Here is a 22856-nt window from a genome sequence, read left to right on the forward strand (position 1 = left end):
GTTATTTTTCGGTAAAAGATACAACCATGATACCCAGATGATAAGCAGCATAAAGACCGAATATCTCAGAACCTCGGCAATCTATCAAACGAAATTTCGGTACTAAGACCATATGCCAATGAATGGTTCCCACCTGGTCTTCAGTCGATTAAGATTTATATCACCCTGCACACTTTAAAATGATTGTGAGCCTACCGATACATCTTATATAGAGCTGCTTATCGTTTTTCATTTAAGGTTTAAAGAGGTTTGGATAGACCACTGATGTACTATCATTTTCTCTTTTGCTCGCCAGGAAACTCATTTTTGTTTTTCTATTGTTTTTGTGTTTTTGAAATTTTTCGATGTTTTTGGATTTTCAGATTTTTGGATTTACTCCCCCTAAAATCAATAAACTAAGATAAATTTAAAACACACAAAGATATTTACAAAAATGATTTTCCGATGTTGGTTTTACTCTTGCTTGACCTTAATGCCGTTTACCAATAATAAAAAGTCAAATCTTGATTTGTCAAATGCTTTGGTAAATAAGTCGGCACGTTGGTCATCGGTGTGGACCTTAACAACATCGATTAGCCTTTTCTCAAAGCAATCACGTATGAAGTGATATTTGATTTCGATGTGTTTGGTCTTAGAATGCTGCACAGGATTTCTAGTGATATCTAAAGCAGCAGAATTATCAACGTAAATAGGAGTAGTTAGGAATTCAAAACCGTAGTCCCGCATTTGTTGTTGGATCCAAAGAACTTGGGAGCAACAACTTGAGGCAGCAATGTATTCAGCTTCGCATGTTGATGTAGCTACACACGTCTGCTTCTTGCACTGCCATGTAACTAGGCGATTTCCTAAAAACTGACATCCAGCCGTTGTGGATTTGCCGTCGATTTTACATCCGCCAAAATCAGAATCACTGAATGCGACCAATTCAAAGTTATTATCCCTAGGGTACCACAGACCGGTGTCAGGGTACGCCTTCAAATAACGAAAAATCCTTTTGACAGCAGCAAGATGTGAGGCCTTCGGGTTAACTTGATATCTGGCAAGCAGGCACGTTGGGTACATTATGTCTGGCCTTGATGCTGTGAGGTACATAAGAGATCCGATCATAGCGCGATAGATTGAAGGGCTAACAGCTTCTCCCTTCAAGTCTGGAGTAATTCCGTGATTAGTTGGCAATGGGGTACCAATGGGCGTTGCATCAGACATCTGGAACCGGCTCAAGATGTCACCAACATATTTAGTCTGATGGATAAATATCCCAGACTCCGTTTGTTGCACTTGTAGGCCCAAGAAGAAAGTCATTTCCCCCATAGCACTCATCTCGAATTTATCCTGCATGATGCGCTCGAATTCCCTACACAAGACATCATTAGTAGAACCAAAAATAATGTCATCAACGTATACCTGTACCAGAAGAAGATCTCCATCTTGTTCTTTGATGAAAAGAGTACAGTCGATAAGACCCTACGAAAACCGTTCTCCAGCAGATAGTGTGATAAGGTTGCATACCAAGCTCGTGGTGCTTGATGAAGACCATAAAGAGCTTTGTTGAGCAACCAAACCCGATCGGGATGGATAGGATCTTCAAAACCTGGAGGCTGTTCGACGTACACCTCTTCTTCAACCACACCGTGTAAAAATGCACTTTTCACGTCCATCTGATAAACCTTGAATCCTTTGAAGGACGCATAGGCAAGAAAGATTCGAATTGCTTCGAGACGTAGTAATAGCCTGGCTCATGTCAAGGACGTACAAATCATTTATCCTTGGAGCCGACAAGAGAATCCATTCTTTTGGAATTTTGAAGCCGGGTTTCAGCACATAACATCCATTAGCATCAAAGTGTACTGAAAATTTCTTGTCACAGATTTGAGAAACACTAAGAAGATTGTGATCAAGTTGTTGCACAAAATTGATCTTGTCAAAGCTGACAATCCCGTTAGATATCATTCCTTCACCCGTTATATATCCACCTTTATCTCCAGCAAAAGCAACATAACCTCCTCTAATAGATTTAACGTCGTAGAGAAGCTTCATGTCGCCTGTCATGTGCCTGGATGCCCCACTATCAACAATCCAATGACTACTGATAGTTCCTCCTGAAGCACCCTGCACATGAACTCAAATGAATTAGTTGGAGATGGGGACCCAAGCCATTGTGGTCTTGGGTCTTCCATTTTCATCAATGACAATAACTTCTTGTCTTTGATGGTTGGTGAATTGTGATGGTCCCCCTGATTCAGTAACCGATTTAGGTTTCCAAGTCTGTTTTGTTTTACCAGTGTCTTTCTTTAATAATTTAACTTCTTGATTGTTTGAAGTTTTAGAATTTTCTGGTTTTACAGCAACAGATTGTTTTTGAACCACATCAGTTTTAATTGCCTTTTCAATTTTCTTGACCTGTTGCCTTTTCTGTTTCTTTTCCCTTTCTTTTACTAGTCGGGGATCTTGTTTTGTGGAAACAGTTGGCTTACGGTCAGTTTTGCCACGGGGATCATCAACCTTTCCTTTCTGCTTATGAAGATATGGGCAGTTTCTAATAATGTGCCCAATGGTTCCACACTCAAAACATGATCTTCGTTCTACAAACCCCGAAGAATCATGTGATCGTCTAGCCGATGATGTTGAACTTTGTGAACCCGAGGTACTAGGTTTTGAACTGCTTGGTTCATTTCTTTTCTCGACAATAGCTTTCTTGACAAAATCTAAGTTAGATTGATTTTCAAACTTCTCAATTTTGTCCGTTCCCGTCGATTTCACAAAGTTAACCCTTTTCTTCTTCTTTTGGTTCGGCTTCTTGTCAGCTTGAGCCGGTGTTTTACCTTTTGGTTTGGTGTGATTTTGCTGTGTTGGCACTGTTGGTAATTTCTTGTTACCAAATTGTTTTCGAATTTCAGCCTTTGGAATAGGTGGACACTGTGTAACTGTAACTTTAGGTCCTGCCTTTCCCAAGAACTTACTCGTCGAATTCTCAAAGACTTTGCAGATTAAGGATTGATTAACATTCTTAATGGGAAAATCTTTGTCTGAGTAAATTTTATCATCACCAACTAGAGTGTACAGCAAATTCACACTCTCCGACTCCTTCTCAGACGAGGACTCAGTTGCAACAGTCTTAGCGGGTTGAACAGGGGGATCACATAGAATGTGATTCTCAAGAGGTATGTCCTCATTCTTGGCTACCGCATCAGACTTTGCTGGGACAGTATCGTCAGATTCATCATCAGACGAATCAGCATCCTCAATCACAACTGGAGGATCTTGATTCTGTTCAGCACTCACAAATGTATCTGCTGACACATCTGAATCTGAGGATACTTCCTTTTGATATCCGAGTCCTGCAGCAAATTCCTTAACATCTAGAGGCACAGAAGGTTCAAAGAATACCCTGTCCTCTTCATCAGGCATGGCATCATAATTATGTCTCACTGGTGGTGGACACTTCTTGTACCCTATGCATGTGACATCTCTCTTTTCCTTTTGAACGTCAATGATGTGATCTAACACATAGCTAGAGCTCAAATAACTGTCTAGCTTGAGTTGGATCGCATCACTTTCGGTTTTCACACAGGCCATCTCTTTTTGCATTGTTTCAAGACGAGAGATATACAAATTAATGTCCGTCTGTTTTCTTGAAACCATTTTTGTCAATTCAGTTTTATCTTTCTTTAATGTTTCAATCATTGACTTAAATTCTTTTTCATGGTTTTCATGAAACATGTTGGCTTCTGTGCATTTTGAGAGATCCACAGTCAATTTCTGATTGTGGAGAAAGGTCACATCATATTTTTCTTGCAAAGCGTCATGCTTACTTTGCAAGTCACTCAAATTCTCATTCACAGTAGTATGTTTGTCTTGCAAGTCAAACAAACTAGCTTGTAAAGCATCATGTTTGCCTTGCAACTCAGACATACTTTTCTCCATTTCAGCACATCTAGCATGCAACCTAGCACATTCATCACAATTAACAGCAGTGGGTTCATCGACACATACCTGACTTGATGAACCGTCGACATTAGCCATAAAGGCTGAATGGAGAGAAGACGAAGTATAAGCAGCTTGATCCACCAGAATAGATCTTCTTTGAGTTTCTGCTGCAGCTTCCTCCAAGAGTTCATCAATATCTGCATCGATTGCTGCATTCGATGTCTCACCCACATAATCATCACCAGAATTGGATGATTCTTCATCAGCACTCCTGCTATAACCAGAAGAGTCTTCATCTTCAGACGATTCACCACCACTGGCAGAAGATTCTCTACCACTGGTGTGAACTAACTCTTTCACAATTTGAGCAAAACATGCTGTTTCATCAGGAGCATCACCACCCAACTGGATTGACCAGTCACAACCTTCATCCACCTGAACTGCAAGTGCTCGGTTGGTTTGGTTATTTGCAGGCACCAATGAACGCTCAGTGTTTCTGTTCTGATTCTGCTGGTTGCCTCGGTTTCTGAAGGGATTTTGATTCCCGTGCTGTGCTGGCTTTGTACATTCCCTTTTAAAGTGGCCCCGTTCACCACAGTTGAAGCACTTAACAGCCTGCTTATCGAATCCATACTTGGTGTCACGTTTACTTTCCAAGCTGGTTCTGCCAGTACTTTCCATCCAATCCTTTGCTCTTCTCACAGCACTCGCAAAGGCCCACTTGATATCCATCAAGTCCATCTCTTCCTTATCAATCTGCCTGTAATCTTCTTGTGTCAGATTAATGTTTCCAATCTGACCTTCTATCAACCCACAGTACGCGCTTACTACAGTGTTAAGCAGCTCCATGTGTTCCTTAGCTACTTCTACACTGATTTTAGAAAAACTTGAAGTGTCAAGCTGTACTGGATTTGACTTTGATTGTTGACCTGCAGCAGATGATGTTCCTCCATAACACGCATATTGTGGTTGTTGAGCAGGAGGAGGAGGAGGTGGTTGTATTGGATTTCCATACAGATCTGTGGTTGGAGGCGGCTTTACAGGAACTTGCACTGGATTGCCATACATATCCGTGCTTGTGACAAACGCCGTTTGAAGTGGAGCATGTGAACCGGCTTTTGCAGATGAAGTAGTGGAGGTGCCATAGTACATCTCTGGATTCTGTGGCACTGCAACTCTCTTTGCCTTCAACGTTTCTTCCTGATCCTTGTTCTCCAGAAGCTGCACGAAATCGTTGATATTTGTAGTTTTCAACGTTCCGTTGTACTTCAAGATTTCCAGGAAGTTATTCCATTGAGGAGGCAATGCATCAGCAAACTTCTTTACCACCTCTGTTGGAGTCGTTGTGACTTCAAAATTGGTCAGCTCAGTAAGTAGGTGATAGAAACGGCTTGTCATATCTCCCAAGGATTCCTTATCCATACATGTGAAGCCATCGAATTCTTTCTTCAGTAGATCTCGTCGTAGTTGACGTGTGGCTTCATTACCTACTCCTCTTGTCTTCAATGCATCCCACAGCTTCTTCGTAGTCTTGAAACTGACGAACTGATGATAAATATCCTTGCTCAGTGCTTGAGTGAGAATAGCGTATGCTTTCTTTTCTAAGTCATACGTCTTCTTTTGATCTTCAGGAAGATCGGCAAATGTAGCTGTAGAAGAAGCCGCAACCTCGATAGTTTGATCGAATTCCGTAGTGAACCGCAACCACAACTCTGTATTTTGACCAAGAATATATGTATGGAAACGATCAACCCATCCTGGATATTCATTAAGATGCATCAACTTTGGAGGCCTGTTCAAACTTCCGGTTTCACTTTCGCTTAGAAGAAGACTTTGAATACTCGGAGTTTGATTTGAAACAAACGCCCATTGACCAGCTTGAGTGGCATTTGTTTGTGAGGATGTAGATACCGGAGATTCGGCCCATGATGGAGATTGACTGGTATTCATGTATTTTCCACTGTCTGGAGCCGGACTTCCCCACCAACTCGGATTCATGATAGATAAGCAAAATAAATGCTAAGTTAGAATGATCCGAAAGATACACAGCCGAAGGATCCTGGTCGAAGGATCTGAAATCACAGAAACTTGTTAACAACAAACTGACCACAATCGAAAGATATAACCTTGTTCGAAGGATCAACAGTATTCGAAAGATTACTGTTGACTCTCGAACAATGATTTCGAAAGATTCAAGAGCTCGAAGGATTCTCCTTTGAAAGATCCTTATCTTTCGAGCTAAATCCTTATCTTTCGAACAACAGATCTCGAAAGATTCACCAATACGATAGATCCTTATCTTTCGGACACTTGTCTTTCGATTAGATTCCTTTCTCGAAGGATATGATTCAGACTTCGAAGGATGGGTCGAAGGATAACAATCTTTCGAGCCTTCCTTGATCGACAGATGTCGAAGGATAGTCTTTCGATGTCGAAAGCGAGAGGTTCTGACACAAACTGATCTGATGTGAAAGGTTGGTGAAAAAGGTGACAGGTTGGTAAGGTCAACTTTCGGCAAAGAGTATGGCAGACTGACAACTTTCTTACCAACCAAGATTTTGAAATAAAATATGCCAAAAATGGAAAACTTAACCCAGAAACCGGTGACCGGAACCTTAACCGGAATATTGCCGGAATTCACCAAATCACTCAAAAACAAGTTTTCAAGTTACCCAACCCACTTTAAAACACTCCCGGTTAGTTTAGACACGTTTTTACTCAAAGAAAATGCAAGAAACCAAGTAAAAACAGGTGCAAAAACCAAGTGTTTCAACACACCAAAACTTGTAAAAACCCGGTTTTAAACAAGGTTAAGAGCCTTAGCTCTGATACCACTTGTAGGTCCCTGTTTCGCGGAGGATTACGAACCTAAACCTTGTTATACAAACCTACTAGCGAGTGCGGAATCCAAGCTAGCAAGCAAACCGAGTTAGTAGCAAGTAGAGAAACAAACACACAAGTTCACCGATTAACACAACTTGTATTAATGCAATGAGGGTTCGGTTACAAGCTCAATGTTTACAGAAATGTTCTATAAACTCTCTAAGGTGTGTGTGTGAGTTTGGACAGAATGCTCTCAGAGAATACTCTCTCTTTTTGTCTGTGTGTCTATCTACCGAAACTCAACACATGCATGGGTATATATACCCAGCTCAGCAGGTCTGGATCGAAGGATCTGATAGATGGTCCGAAGGATCATCTATCGATCATAGTTCACACGAAAGATCAGCATGGACCTCGAAGGATCATCCTTCGAGGTCTAATGGTCGAACCATGGTCGAACCATATCTTTCGATCACCTCGAAGGATCAGGTGTATCCTTCGAGGCTATCCTTCGATCAGAACATCTTTCAACTGTTGTCCAAGTCAAACTAGGAGGATAGTTGACTTGGTCAACTTACAGACTACCAAGGACATCGTTTACATACAGACCGAATACAGACAAAGTACAGACACAAGTGCACCAACACATACATGTTAAGAGTAATTTTATCATTTTTTATATGTAATTTTATAATTACACATATGTAAACTAGTTTTTTTACATATATGTAATTAGTTATGACACATATATATATAATTTTGGCAATTAAACATATGTAAACTACTTTAACATATATGTAATCAAAGAAATACATATAATAGATGATAAAAAGATCTTAAATACAAAAAAAATATATATATACAAAATGATTGTTTATTAGGAGTTCTAAAAGTTCTGCAATTATTTAGAGTTCTGAAATGAACCCAACCCTATATATAAATATTAATAAATAATAATGTTTTTGAAAAAAAAATATTCTACTATATATATAATAATAATTTTACACAAATAAAAAATAAGTAAACCTTCTCACCTCCCACTAATTGGACTGACAATTGTTTACAAAAATAAAATTGCTAATTAATTATATTTTACTAAATCTACATTAATTGCCCACGTTCAAGTTATTTATATTTAGTTCCCTCGCATCTAAAATTAAAAGTTCACGTTTTCCCAAGCGACCCCAGATCTACATAAAAGCCGAAAAGAACAGTCTGGTGAAGAAACAACCGGACAATCGTGAACTTGCTTCGGGCATAGCTCAACGTTCTACGTTGTCCTCCGATCTTCTTCACCAAGGATATTTTCTGGCCGTTTTTCCGAGCTAAACAAAGCAAGGTACAATGTCCTTGGCATCAGATACAATTCTTTATATGCGTTATACGTTAGAACGCTTCTCATTTCACTGTGTTTGTGTGTAATTATGCATCATTTAGACTTTTTTTTGGCGGATTCTTCATATAATCTTTTCTGATTTATAATTTTGTATACAAGTCTTACTAGTCTTGGTGTTCAAACTCCTCTCTTTCTGAATTCATTAGTTGTCTATGACTGGTTTCCATCAAGGCTTATAACTAGTCTTGGTGTTCAAAATCTTTTAACACACTTAACTCGGGCTTGATTTATCAGTTAGACAGTTATTAAGGTGTTTGGCAAAAACTGTTTGTAATAATCAGTTTGAAAACACACATTCAAACATCGTAACTATATTTTCAATTATTCTTAAATGTTAATAGTTGTTTTGTTTCTACTTTATTCCAAGATTTTTATGATTACGAGCACAAAGTCTAAGACGATTGATGTGAAATTACTACAGAATTAGAGATGCGCAAGTTGGCCCATCTTTCACTCGGGAAGCTGCGCGGAAAAGGGTCCAAAAACGATACAAACCATATCGAATCTTCTAAAGCTGGATTTTCCAATGACCCGACCCAATCCGATAGAAAACATTTACATGACCCGACCCACTCTGACATAAAGCAATTAGATGACCCAACCATATCCGATAATAATCATTCCAATGACCCAAGCCAATCCGACAGAACACCAACCCAATCCGACAGTAAACATTCCGATTACACAACCCAATCGGACAAAAAACATTCCAATGACATGACCCAATCCGACGAAAAAAACTCCAATGACCCAACCCAATCTGACAAAGAATATTCCGATGACCCAACCCAATCCGACAGTAAACATTCCGATGACACGACCCAATCCGACAAAAAACATTCCAATGACATGACCCAATCCGACAATAAAAATTCCAATGACCCAACCCAATCCGACAAAGAACATTCCGACGACCCAACCCAATCCGACAAAGAATATTCTAATGAGCAAACCAGGTAAATAGATCACCTATGTATGGTACTAGTGTCCTTGCATATTCTCTTCCTTTCTCAAGTTGTTATTCATTTTAAAACAGGAACAGGATGTCTACTCTGCGAAATTTCCCATTAGAAGACATAAATTCAGTCACCAACAACTTTGCTAGTGTCATTGGAGAAGGGTTTCTCGGAAAGATTTATGAAGGACAGCTCTCTCGGCGCGGAGAGTCAATAGATGTTGCTGTGCGAAGGCTAGATACTAGTTTTTGTCTGCAAGAGGTGGCGTTTGACAAGGAGATTTCAGTTCTTTCTCAAATTGAGCATCCAAATATAGTCACAATTATCGGGTATTGTTATGAGAAGAACGAGATGCTCATTGTAAGCGAGCGTGTTGCGCGTGGAAGTCTAAAATGGCATCTGAGTGACCCCAAAGTACTTACATGGGAGAGAAGATTGCAGATAAGCATTGGTGTTGTGTCTGCATTGAGTTACTTGCATAATTTTAGTGTTATCCATCATAACATCAACTGTGATTCAATCTTGTTAGATGAGAATTGGGAAGCCAAAATATCCGGCTTTGAATATTCCATGACAATACCAGCGGGAGGTCTAGACCTGGCATATGAAAAGCTTGGAACCGGAACCTACAAGTCAGATGTGTTCTCCATTGGCATCGTATTGTTTGAGCTCTTGTGCAAAAGGGAAGCATTCCATTCAGAAGTTGATGGTAGTTTTCAAGCTTCATCTGCCATGTTCCAGTATGAGAACGGAAAATTGCACGAATATGTTGCACCGGGTCTATATAGCCAGATGGATAAAAAGTCATTCAACATTTTTTCGAAAACAGCATATAATTGCCTCAATCGAAGAGCACCACCAACTATGAATCAGGTCCTCGAAAGACTTGAGAGAGCACTAAAAGTTCAGCAGAAGCATGAAAATAATGTAAGACCTAACTTTTAATGTTGTTTTTATTGTTTCATCATTATGTCATAACACACTATGAGTTCTTAATTTGTTCTTCATTGTTACAATATATTACAGGGACACTCAACAATTGCAGTTGAACGTAAAATTCCAGACAGCATGAAGTTGAAGGTAACATGTTCATTTGTTTAATTAAGATGATTGTGGTCATAGTTACATTGTACCGCAACGTACTAAAGTAGGACATTTAGTACTCGCCAATGTAGGGTAGCTCACTTGGTAGAGGCACATGCGTCTTGAAGGGAGGTTTGAGGTTTAAATCTTGGCAAAAGGGTGTTTATTTAAATAAATGGTGTAAAGTAGTGTAATAGCAATCCGTGCGGTTAAAGAAAATAGAGTAGTACTCCTAATTCGTTATATACATGAAATTTAGTATTCAACACTTCATCAAACAGTTTAATAATGATCCACCATGAAAATTTTCAGAGAAAAAATAAGCTACTTACATTTACCAAAGCGGTTGAAATTCCTCAAGATGCCTCTTTGGTAATTGTTTAATTATATTTATTTATTTTTTTCTATCATTTTATTGTTATAGTCAATTTTGAACATATAGAAAAATGGAACTTTTCAAGGTGTTTTTCCGTCACAAATGCGTCGTAAATCCGAATTTGCAACGCATTTACCACACAAATTTCAACTTATTTGCGACCGAAATATTGTGTTACAAATTTGTAACGCATTTCCTACGATTCCCTAATTCCAGGCAAAATTTGCAACGCATTTCCTACACATCCCCTAAAGAAGTTGCAACGCATTTGTAACAAAATATTTATAAAAAATAAAAATAAAAACTGGATATTTTCATTTTTCTTGAAAAACCCTGTTTTTTTTTTCTTTAGAAAATTGCATAAAAATCACCAAAAAAAAATAAAATACATAGAAAATATTAATAAACCTGTTATAAAATCACCGTACTCGAAAATAGTACATTACGCCATTTCTAGTGTTTCTAAACCACAAAACTAACAAACGTTTAACGTGCGTATATGTCTAAAAAGATAGGCCAATGTTAACTAATTACGAGGAGGACGCCAATTCTTCATAAAGTCTTGCAATTCTCTTTTCACGGTTTCATTTATGTGTTGTTAGAGGTCTTCTCTCGCTTTTCTCTCACTTTCAAGATGAACTTTAAGATCTTCCCTCTCCTTCGTCTCAGTTTCGAGGCAAGCTTCAAGCTTTGCCAGTTGTGTTCACATTGCTTAAGCCTAAAAATTTGTTAAAAGGTATAATTAAATAAACAATACATCAGTTACCCAATATCTGACCCGTTTCACAAGTTTAGTAAGCATAAAAATATCAGTAAACTTCGGTATCTATTGTACTCTGAATTTACTTTTAGTTAATTACTAAAGCTATGTTATTTTAGCACAATTTTCAACATAAGAGATAAATAACAAAAACCTAAACCTGCTAACCAATCCAAATAGCCACCATCTAAACCTGGTCCTAAATCCACTAACCAAACAAAGCCCAACCAGACAAACCACACCCTAACCCTAAGCCACTAAGCCACTCAACCAGACCGTAACCATACCAACCTATGGAAGTTCAAACTGGACACCAGGTCCCATTATACATTCTAAATTCTTAACTTCATTGTGGCTTCATCAATTTCAAGCTAAAGCTATACTTGTAACTGAGCAATTAGATCAACATAACAAATATCTTGAAACTGAACATGATACCTCTTCTATGGATCGTTAGTACTCAACAGATGATGGTGCACACCACTAGAAGATGATGATGTCCCACTCATTATGTAATGCAGATCTGAAGATCCTACCCCAAATACCCGGGTGGTCCTATGACCTCCTGCCTGCACAGAAGCCGACACCTCAAGGTCATCAGGACAATCAGTGAGGTCCGACCCGTGAATATCATGCATCGCCTCCAAGTACCCCCCCCCCCCCCGGAAATATATCAAAATAATGCATTTTTTTATTGTACTAAATGTTTATATGAAAATTGTAAGAAAATAAAAAGGGATAACTTATGTATACTTCTTTGGATCGGTTTGTACAAAACTTCAAATTCTTCATGTCATATATGCTAATCTCACCTTTCCTTAACTTTTCTTTGCATTCTTTGGTGAGGTGGGTTTGCAGGGAAAGTTCTTTCCAAGTAGGTTCCCGACCATATGTCCTTCTCTACACAAATATAAAGTATAATTATTGTTATAAGATTAATAGTACATACAATACAATTACTGAAATTCGTAAATATTAATAGCTTACCCTATTTTTACGATGCTCATCGAAACCTATAGATCCACAGGTGTGTCGAGATGACCTGTCGTTGATATCGACGCTGTTGCGATTTGATGACCCGCTCTTTGGCTTACTAAGCGATGTTTTTGTGTTCCAAGCCTGCAAAGACACAATACTTCGCGTTCATTTTGTTCATTTACATATTTCTTTAAATAATTAAATCGTAATAATACTAACAAAGTGGATCCAACCGGATTTTAAAACAAAGCTAAAACGAAAATTAAGGCACCCACAATATGAAAAAGTGTGTGTTTTGCTAAATTACTTAACTTGTGGGTGCTTTTTCTAAGGAAAAGTGACAGAATTAGGTTTTACCAAATTAAGGCACCTACAATAATGGTCAGCCATAATAATAATCAACCATAACCTGAGATAAAACAAATTATATGCAACAACAATAATAAACCATAAGATAAAACATAAAAGAATATATTAATTTGCCTACCAAACACAGGTCATGCCATATGTTGATATGTATTGATTCAGGCGGATATTTACGAATAATGCAGAATTGATTAGAATTACGTAGGTCGATATTTTCTCTAGCATTATATGCAAGTTGTGTAGCTTTTCTTCTCAATTGCATCATAATCTCTCTGAACGTTTCTTTAGCATGTTAAGAAAGCCTTCATATATTGCTTCTTCGTTCATATATTGCATCATAATGTATATTGCACCGGACCGCCAAGAAGTGCTTCATCTGCTAGACGTATTATGAGGTGTTCCATGGAATCAAAGAAACCAGGAGGGAATATTTTCTCCAACTTGCATATAGTTGTTACAATAGTGTGCTTCATTCTAAGCAAGTCATCCACATGCAATGATTTCGAGCATAAGACCGAAAGAACACGCACAACTCAATTACAGCTTCATATATCTCTTTTGAAACAAAAGCTCTGATAGCAAGTGGAAGCAACCGTTGCATAAACACGTGACAGTCATGTCTTTTGAAAGGGTAAAAACGACACTCTTTGATGTTTACACAATTCCCTATGTTTGACGCATCCCATCTGGAAATTTCAGCTTTTTTCAACCACACACAAACTTTTTTAAGGTCTTTTGTTTTTTGCAAAGTGTAATCTCCCTTAACTTTGGTCATTTTCCCATTATTATCATGGATGGGGTTTAAAAGAGGTCGGTCACACAGAAGCTCAATGTCTTGCCTTGCCTTCATATTGTCTTTGGATAAGTCGGTACCCATAAGACTATGAAATAGATTGTCGAAAACATTCTTCTCAATATGCATCATGTCAAGGTTGTGCCGGATCAACAATTTACGCCAATACGGAAGATCCCAAAATATGCTTCTTCTTACCCAATTATGTGTCTTTTCAAAACCATCCAGTTTACTATTTTCCTTACGATAGGGTGTGCCTTTGTAAACGGTGGGGAAATCTTTGATGGTCTCCCCATATTTCTTCTCCAGATGGCTCCGGAATTTGTCTTTCCCTCAACACCATGATGTCTTTCCGAAAGTTAATTCTATCTTTTAGAAAACAATGTTTGGGAAGGAGATGTTGTCTATGAAAGTCAAACCAACATGCTTTACTTCCGAACGACATTTGCAATGACCCTGAATTATTCGAGCAACATGGGCAAGCTAACTTATCGTGTGTGCTCCATCCGGACAACATCACATAAGCAGGGAAGTTACTAATTGTCCATAGTAGTATGACCTTCATTTGGAAATTGTCCCTTTGATGGGCATCATAAGTTTCAAGGTTATCTATGAACAATTGTTTTAGTTCATGTACTAAAGGTTGTAGAAAAATGTCCAAATTGTGTACGAGATTCTTTGGCCCAGGAATGAGGACCGGAAGTTGCATGTATCGCTCTTTCAAGGCCAAATTGAAGTCTTGGTTCAACAGGCATGTAGGTCATCGCCAACTTAGGCACCTTGTTCCCTTTTTCCTTGTATCTACTTTCATTGCATACTATACGATGATTCAATTCAGAATTATCTCCATTGAATAGCATGCAATGGTTTTCGCATACATGAATCTGTTGTGACGACAACTCTAGTAGCTTCAACTTCTTCTTGGTCTCATAAAAGTTTCTAGGTAGCTTTGCACCGTTGGGTAGAATATCTTTAATTATCAGTAGTAGTTTATCGAATGTAGAGTCGGAGACATTGCAATCTGATTTCGAGTTCAATAACTTCGTGGCAGTAGAGAGTATGCTAGTGTTTTCAGAACCGGGCCACAAAGGCTCATTGGCTTGACTTAACATGGTATAAAATACCTTGGCATTTTCATTTGGGTCTTGGTGCATGCTTTCCATAACCATCTTCTCGTATTCTGTATATTCACCAACATCTTCATCATTATCTTGACCCACATGTTGAGACAATACTGGGTTTGAACATCGACCCATGTCTTGTGTACGAAATGACTCGCCATGCACATACCATACTTTATAATCTTCCACGAACCCTTTTTCATATAAGTGACCCTCAACCACATCTCTGCTCTTGACATAGAGATTTTGGCATTTGACACATGGGCATCTAATTTTAAAAACCTCGACCCCTTCTATAAGCTCTTTTTTAATGTTAGGTGCGTTGGTGAATGTGAAATCCAAGAAATCATTGACATTTAGTTGAAATGTCAGATTAAAAAACCGTTACTAGTGGTTCTCTTCGTGTACATCCAATCTCTATTAGGCAACATTTTTGTTGATCTATAACTAATTAAACTAACAATAATATAAAAATTAATAATCATAATAATAATAGTAATTAATAGACTTGATATATTTAGAGAAAATTGAGATATATTTACAGGAAAATATTGTATTTATTTTACAGAAATCTCCTCCTAAAATAATGGAGAGGAAATGTATTATATATAGGGTTTTCGTATGAATGAGAGAAACAACGAATATTACAACTTTCAGTAATAGTAATAGTAATAGTAATAGTAATAGTAATAGTAATAGTAATAGTAATAGTAATAGTAATAGTAATAGTAATAGTAATAGTAATAGTAATAGTAATAGTAATAGTAATAGTAATAGTAATAGTAATAGTAATAGTAATAGTAATAGTAATAGTAATAGTAATAGTAATAGTAATAGTAATAGTAATAGTAATAGTAATAGTAATAGTAATAGTAATAGTAATAGTAATAGTAATAGTAATAGTAATAGTAATAGTAATAGTAATAGTAATAGTAATAGTAATAGTAATAGTAATAGTAATAGTAATAGTAATAGTAATAGTAATAGTAATAGTAATAGTAATAGTAATAGTAATAGTAATAGTAATAGTAATAGTAATAGTAATAGTAATAGTAATAGTAATAGTAATAGTAATAGTAATAGTAATAGTAATAGTAATAGTAATAGTAATAGTAATAGTAATAGTAATAGTAATAGTAATAGTAATAGTAATAGTAATAGTAATAGTAATAGTAATAGTAATAGTAATAGTAATAGTAATAGTAATAGTAATAGTAATAGTAATAACTACAACAAAAACAAACAATGATTATCACCAAGCAACCTAATACTTATATATATAAAAAACCAGAAACAATTATCCAATAACTTGGGTCACAAAAAATGTAGATTAGTTCTAATTTCATCAAGATCTTACTCTTACCCTAGCTTTAAAAACTCTTTCACTTCTAACTTACAACTACAATGAAAAACAACACGGAACAACCAAAATTACATCACAACGATCCTACATTGCAAATCCACATCAACTTACGTGATTCTTCAACCAAATTACGTTAACTTCCCCTAACATACATTTAAGACCTTAGTACGTTAAGCCATAAACATGAAGGCAGAAGCAACTTAGATAAAAAGCCATAATAGAAGTTTTAAGTTAGTTATACTAAAGCACACATATGGAACATCAAAATTTAATTTTCAGTGTTGCATACCAGACTGTTGCACATATAATTATCTAATTGCTAAAACTGCTAAAACTTTGGCTGACTAGTTTATGTGTCCACAACATTTTATCCTAACCATAATCAAACTTGTGAATAGATAAGATATAAACATTAACTTCCATCATACGTCTTAGCTAATTGAATTAGGCTCTTCATAAAATCAAAATCAAGCTGAGCTGAGCAAGAATTTCTTGTAAATCACGTATTTAACTTGATGTTCTAGCTCTAATTTATTGAGCCGAGCTGACGCCCCGCTTGCGGTATGATCATATAATGTATATATGTGTGGGCGCTTGGGGGGCAAAAGTGAAAGTACACTAATTTTAACGTTATTTTACTAATTTCGTGAAAATAACGTTAGAAGAGGGGGATGGTTAATCATGCATCATGTGGTGGCGTTGATAGCCGAAAGACAAGGGGGTACATGCACTAATAGGAGTTTGTCTCAATTGCTGAGTGTTATGTGCCTTATGTCCGAGGCTTGATGCAAAACCACTATCGAGCCAGGGGTCTCATTGGAAGCAGCCTCTCTATTTCTACGGGATAGAGGTAAGGCTGTCTACATCTCACCCTCCTCAGACCCTACCTTAGCTTTGCTATTGGTGGGATATACCGAGTATGATGATGATGATGATGTTCTAGCTCTAATTAATGAGATGCACAACAACGAATCAAAATCTGATGATGTAGCCTAAAATAACAAGTATACAAACACATAAAACAACTCAGGTGCTACAAATCTCAGATGTATACAGTAATTAAACCAAACTGACAGAGTTATATTGATAAATCAAAGGACTTACTTATTAAACTGAAGTATATCTCAAATGTTTGCTCCGATCAAAGCATTTCGTGCAAAATCCTAAGTCAAAATGATGAATCGATAAACCAGAAGTTGAACCAGATAAACCAGTGGAACAAATTCAAAGGACTTACCAATTAAACCAAAGTATAACTGATGTAATGATTCAGAATCGAGAGGAATTAGGGATTTATGAAAACTGAATCAAATCGAGTGGAATCGGAGGTTTTGATTCAAATCGAGTGGAATCGGAGGTTCACATCTTCAAGCGGAATCGGAGATTCGTCTAATTCGAACGATGCAAATGAGATTTTGTAGGATAAAGTGTGATTTTGTAGGCGAAAGTGGGATTCGTCTGATTAGAATGCCCTAAATTCGCACGTATTTGATTTTGGGTCTGATTAAAGCCTAAGCCCAAATATAATATTCTTTACAAATCGAATTTTTGGCCTGAGCCCAAATTAACCCTACATTAAGGTACTGGTTACAAATGCGTTACAAATTATGACGCATTCGTGACAAAATATTAATAGTTTTAAAATTTAATCTACTTAATAGATTTCGTAGGAAATGTGTTGCAATTTTGTCGAAATTTGTAACGCATTTTTTTTCCGTCGGGGAAAATCCAGTAGCAAATTGGCAATTTTCTAGTAGTGTATATTTGTTTTTATTTTTCCACTTTTAAAATATGATTCTTTTTAAGAAAATTCAGACTATATTAAACCGAATTGTGAATAATAATATACAACTAATCAAAGCACAAACGTACATATCATTAAAGCTACATATGGCTTATTTTTTTACCTCATTTTATTGAAAAGAGAGTCGTATTCAGATTTAATAATGGATAAAAAGTACCTTTTACCGTATCATTATCGTAAGGAAGCAAACTGATACAGCCGAAAGCGAATTCCCGCCGCTTCACATGGGGGAATATAGCTTGTCAACATTATTTTTAAAATCTGAAATTTGACTCTTGGGAATTCAAAGTGAACATAATATTTAAATGGCCATTGGACGAAAAACTCAAATGGTCATTTAAAGGTAACGGGTTGGGGGCTATGTCGCAAGGCCTAATCTTCAAACGGTAGTTCGACGAATTCACAAACGGCCATTTAAATGTATGGGGCTATGACGCAAGCCCAAACATTTATTTAATTGTTTGGTGCAACCTCAAATGGCAATTGACATTAGATTGTCAGTTGTGTGTGTACAATAGGCTGCAACATTCGTTTGGAGACCAAAATAACCTTAGATTTATGAAATCCATCATTCATGTAAAATGTTTTAATTTATACAGATGCTTAACCCATTTTCTTTACCCAACCTGTCTCTACACGAATCTGAATCAGCGCCATATGCGACAAAACTTGTGTTAATTGTTGTTGTCATCTACAAAGAAAAAAAACAAACTCTTGAAAAGAATCAGTTACTAAAGTGTCAGACAATTTATGTAATATCATCAGTCAAATTTACTAGCAAGTATACGCTGCAACATTTTCCTTTTCTCTAAAAAACACATATTTTAACAGCTGAAGAGCTTGGAACATATGAGAATTCGAGAAGATGATATATTGACGGCCACCAAGAAGTTTTCAGAAGGTCACATCGTGTCTGGTGGATTTGGTTCAGTGTACATAGCAGAACTTGAACATGTAGATAAAGCATATTGTTTACCAACTGAAACAGAGAATGCTCGTGAATTACCCAAGAAACGCAACATAGTTGCGATAAAACGCATCGACGATACAGAAGAGATGGCAGAACAAGGATTTTATGCCGAAATTGAACTGCTTACGAGTTGTAAGCATTCCAACATAATCCCTCTGGTTGGATTTTGTGACGAAGGTGATGAATTGATCCTTATTTATGAGTATGCTTCCAGCGGGAGTCTCAATTATCAACTACAAAAGATGAGTAATAATCATAATGATACATGGGCGCAACGTTTGAAAATCTGCCTTGGCGTCGCAAAGGGATTAAGTTTTCTTCACACTACCAAGGGAGACCGAAAAGAGGTAGTGCACCGTGACATCAAAAGTGCCAACATTCTGTTGGACGGGAACTTTGAAGCAAAGATTGGTGACTTTGGGCTCTCCACATTCCTTTCTGTCAGTAAAGATTACACTCGGTATTCTACTACAATTGCAGGCACTCCGGGGTACATGGATCCTCAATATGGGAAGGATGGTAAATTGAAAAAAGAATCAGATGTTTACAGTTTCGGAGTAGTCATGTTTGAGATCCTATCTGGGACGGTAGCCTATGATAGAAAATACAATGTTGGGCTTGCACTCGAAGCAAAAGAACACTTTGAGAATAAAAAAATCAAGGAAATGCTGGATTCTAAAATCAAAGAAGAGATTACACGAACACTAGTTTCTTCAATTAAAGGACCTAATCAAGAGTCACTGGACATCTTTACCAAAATTGCCTATAAATGTTTGGCAGAAGAACAATCGGAGCGTCCAACGATGGAGGTTGTAGTCCAGGAACTTGAGAACGCCCTACTCTTTCAGGTAAGTTTATGTTCAAAATATTCAACTTTTTTATCTCTTCAAGTAATGTATTCATTTATGGATGCCTGGAACTATTGGTGTATGTTATATATGAAAATGTCTCATCTAAATTGTTTTAAGTATTATAGAATACACAATATATACTTGTTCAATTTCCTTATTAGCAAGTCAATAAATTATTATGAAACCATGTATTGGACCTGTTTCTTATTCAATTTCACAACTAATTTGAGATATTGTGTAGTTATTGGTTTATTGAAGGTTAAATATATGTATAGTAGTGAGTGAAATTACAGAACACTAGTTATTGTGAAAACAAAACCAATTTAAAGCATGAATTATTTCATCAATTTTTTTTGTTTTATCATAGGTTCCTACTTTTATAATTGAGTAAATTACTTTTTGAGTCTCTGTGTTTTAGTGGTTTTAACCACTTGAGTACAAAATCAAAAAATTTAACGTCCTGAGTCCCTAGCCATTTATTTTATAACATTTTGAGTTCAATTTTGTTCATTTTATAACGGTTTGAGTCCAATTTTGTTAAAAAAAAATAGGACTCAAAAGGTTAAAATTCAGACTCAAAAGGACTCACATGGTTATAAAAAAAAGTGTCTAGGGACTCAGGCCATTAAACATTTTGATTTTGGACACAAATGGTTAAAACCACTAAAACACAAGGACCTAAAAAGTAATTTATTCTTTATAATTTTGTGTTCTTATATAGTGTTTTATTATATATGTTATTGATTAAAAAAAGCATAGTGTTACTGCTGTAATATCAATTTGTAAAACCTATCAAATCATGGACTATTTGATTATAAATAATCACAATTATAATTAATAAACTCATTATTATATTTTTATTATGGTATTATAGATTTTAAAATACCTGATTGTCGGTGTAGAATGTTTGGTTATATACTTCAATACAACCTTCGGAGATAGTAACTAAGCAGGATTTTAGCTAAGTATGTCATTTTATTTTTTAAATTATTAAGCTAATTGTGTCTTGATTCACAGGAAAACCGCAAAGACATATTTCAAATTTCATTTGAAGATGTACTGTTGGCCACAGATAACTTTTTTGATGACAGACTTATTTCAGTTGGAATATATGAAGGTAATGTTTTACAAGCTGATGGAACTATCACCAGGGTAGTTGCGAAGCGAATTACCATGGGTAATGAAGTGGATGACGCAGTAGATACGGAATTTAAAGTTCTAATGAAATACAGACATGAGAATGTCATTGCTCTCTTAGGCTATTGTGCAGAAGGAGAAGAAAGAGTTGCTGTTTATGAGTATATGCCGTATGGAGGTTTTAACATGTATGTGCATAAGGAGAGTCTTACATGGGGTAAACGCCTTGAGATATGTATTGACATTGCAAGTGGGTTGGATTTCCTTCATGGAGGCTCCAAAACAGGAGAGGTGGTAATTCATAGGGACATCAAAAGCAGCAATATTCTACTTGATGCTGACATGAAAGCAAAAATTGCTGATTTTGGGCTTTGCGTAAGACATCCAATTGATAAGCAAATGGTTCTTCTCGACCATATTGCAGGCACAGAAGCCTACCGGGATCCGGAATATGAAAGGACGTGTCAGTTAAGCAAAGAATGTGATATATATTCATTCGGTATTCTTTTATTTGAGATCTTGCTCCGGGGATTAGCTGGTCAGTACTTAGTCCCTTTTATTAAACGCCTACATAAAGAAGGAAAACTCGATGAGCTGGTTTTTGAGAGTACAAAAGAAGTTGTTGTGCCACAGTCTTTGACTATATTTCGAAGGATTGCCATTCAATGCCTACATGAAAAGAGAGAAGAAAGGCCAACGGCACGTGAAGTGATAATCCAACTTAAGAAAGCATTTGAAATCCAAGTAAGTTTTCATTTATTTTTTTACAACTAAATAATATATCATTATATAAGTTGTAAAAGAAAGGATCTATACGGTATAATGTACTAGGAGACAACCTATATATTCAAAACCAACTAGCCGAGCTAGGCTAAAAGAAAAGCTCAAAACGAGCAGAGCTCGAGCTCGAGCTTCATAAGTTAAACGAGCTCGACCTCAAGCCTAGTTGTGTTCGGGCTCAGTTTGACTCGTTTGCACTCCTAGTTGGTATATGTATAGAGTGAAAGATAGGAGTTAAAAATCTCCGAGAGAGTGGAGAGAGAAATGCATTCCCTTTGAAATCTAAATCTCCGTATCTCTAAAAGATCACTTTTATCTAACGTCCCACATCCCCATCTCTATCTATGTATTCTTATTTTATTATCTCTCTTTTCTTTCTGTGCTAGAGGTATACCAAAATACATGTGGTACAATCTTTAGGTTTTGAAAATGTGAATATTATGGAATTAAAAATTTACTGTAATATCGAAGATAGAGATTGGCAACACACGAATTTAGAGGTTTTTGTTAGGATCACACTCAAATTTTGTTGTTAATTACCATCCGTTCACTAAAATTATTTTATTTTGTAACGTCACAAAAATATCCAAATTTGTGATTTCAAAATCTTATATGAATATCCTTCAATATTTGGACGTACTATACTGTATTTGATAAATTTAGGGAAATTAGTCTGTAATAATCTCACCTAGACCTTATTGGCCATTAATAATCCCACCTCAGAGTATTCCCCCCACCAGTCCCACCTTTCACCTATTTTTCCTACAATGGTCCCCCTTTAAAAAAACTTAACGGAGTTAAACTTTTTTCCAAATTACAAACATATTTTTAGGGCTTTTGATTAGAACGACCATACGAGTCCATTGATGTAAAACTTGCCTCGAAACGGTGCTCTAAACGATGAAAACGACGCTTCAATTCGAACGACGATACGAGTCCACTTAAGCACCATTTCGAAGTAAGTTTTACATCAATGGACTCGTATCATCGTTCTGATCAAAAGCCCTAAAAACATGTTTGTATTTCGGAAAAAAAGTTTAACTCCGTTAAGTTTTTTTTAACAGGGGACCATTGTAAGAAAAATAGGTAAAAGGTGGGACTGATGGGGGGATTATTCTGAGGTGGGATTATTAATGGCCAATAAGATCTATGTGGGATTATTACATGCCAATTCCCCATAAATTTACTTTACCCAAAAGATCAATGGGATTATTGGAGGGAATTTTTAAAGTTGGGATTATTATCGGCGGCCAACTGTTGAAACTTATGATTATTAAAATCCAATAACCCTATATATATATATATATATATATATATATGGTGGGGTTCGGCTAGAAAGTCCAAATTTCCTAAAAAGTGTAAAAAAGTCATA

General features: G+C 36.5%; 1 protein-coding gene across 1 annotated transcript; it reads left to right on the forward strand.

The window, feature by feature from the left end:
• Window positions 1-8575: 8575 nt before the first annotated feature.
• Window positions 8576-21725, forward strand: LOC118491712 (probable serine/threonine-protein kinase DDB_G0271682). Its single transcript, XM_035989734.1, has 5 exons — window positions 8576-9102; window positions 9183-10029; window positions 10129-10182; window positions 18578-19564; window positions 20585-21725. Exons 1-5 carry the CDS (start codon window positions 8576-8578, stop codon window positions 21476-21478), a joined length of 3309 nt encoding a protein of 1102 aa, XP_035845627.1. The 3' UTR covers window positions 21479-21725.
• Window positions 21726-22856: the final 1131 nt, after the last annotated feature.

The sequence above is a fragment of the Helianthus annuus genome, chromosome 1 (genome assembly GCF_002127325.2).
Source record: "Helianthus annuus cultivar XRQ/B chromosome 1, HanXRQr2.0-SUNRISE, whole genome shotgun sequence".
In the NCBI taxonomy this organism is placed as follows: domain Eukaryota; kingdom Viridiplantae; phylum Streptophyta; class Magnoliopsida; order Asterales; family Asteraceae; genus Helianthus; species Helianthus annuus.

Coding starts and splice junctions, on each gene's coding strand:
- LOC118491712 (XM_035989734.1), top strand. CDS start 8,576: ATGCGCAAGTTGGCCCATCTTTCACTCGGGAAGCTGCGCGGAAAAGGG. Junction 10,030..10,128: donor AGCAGAAGCATGAAAATAAT/GTAAGACCTAAC, acceptor AATATATTACAG/GGACACTCAACAATTGCAGT. Junction 19,565..20,584: donor AGAACGCCCTACTCTTTCAG/GTAAGTTTATGT, acceptor CTTGATTCACAG/GAAAACCGCAAAGACATATT.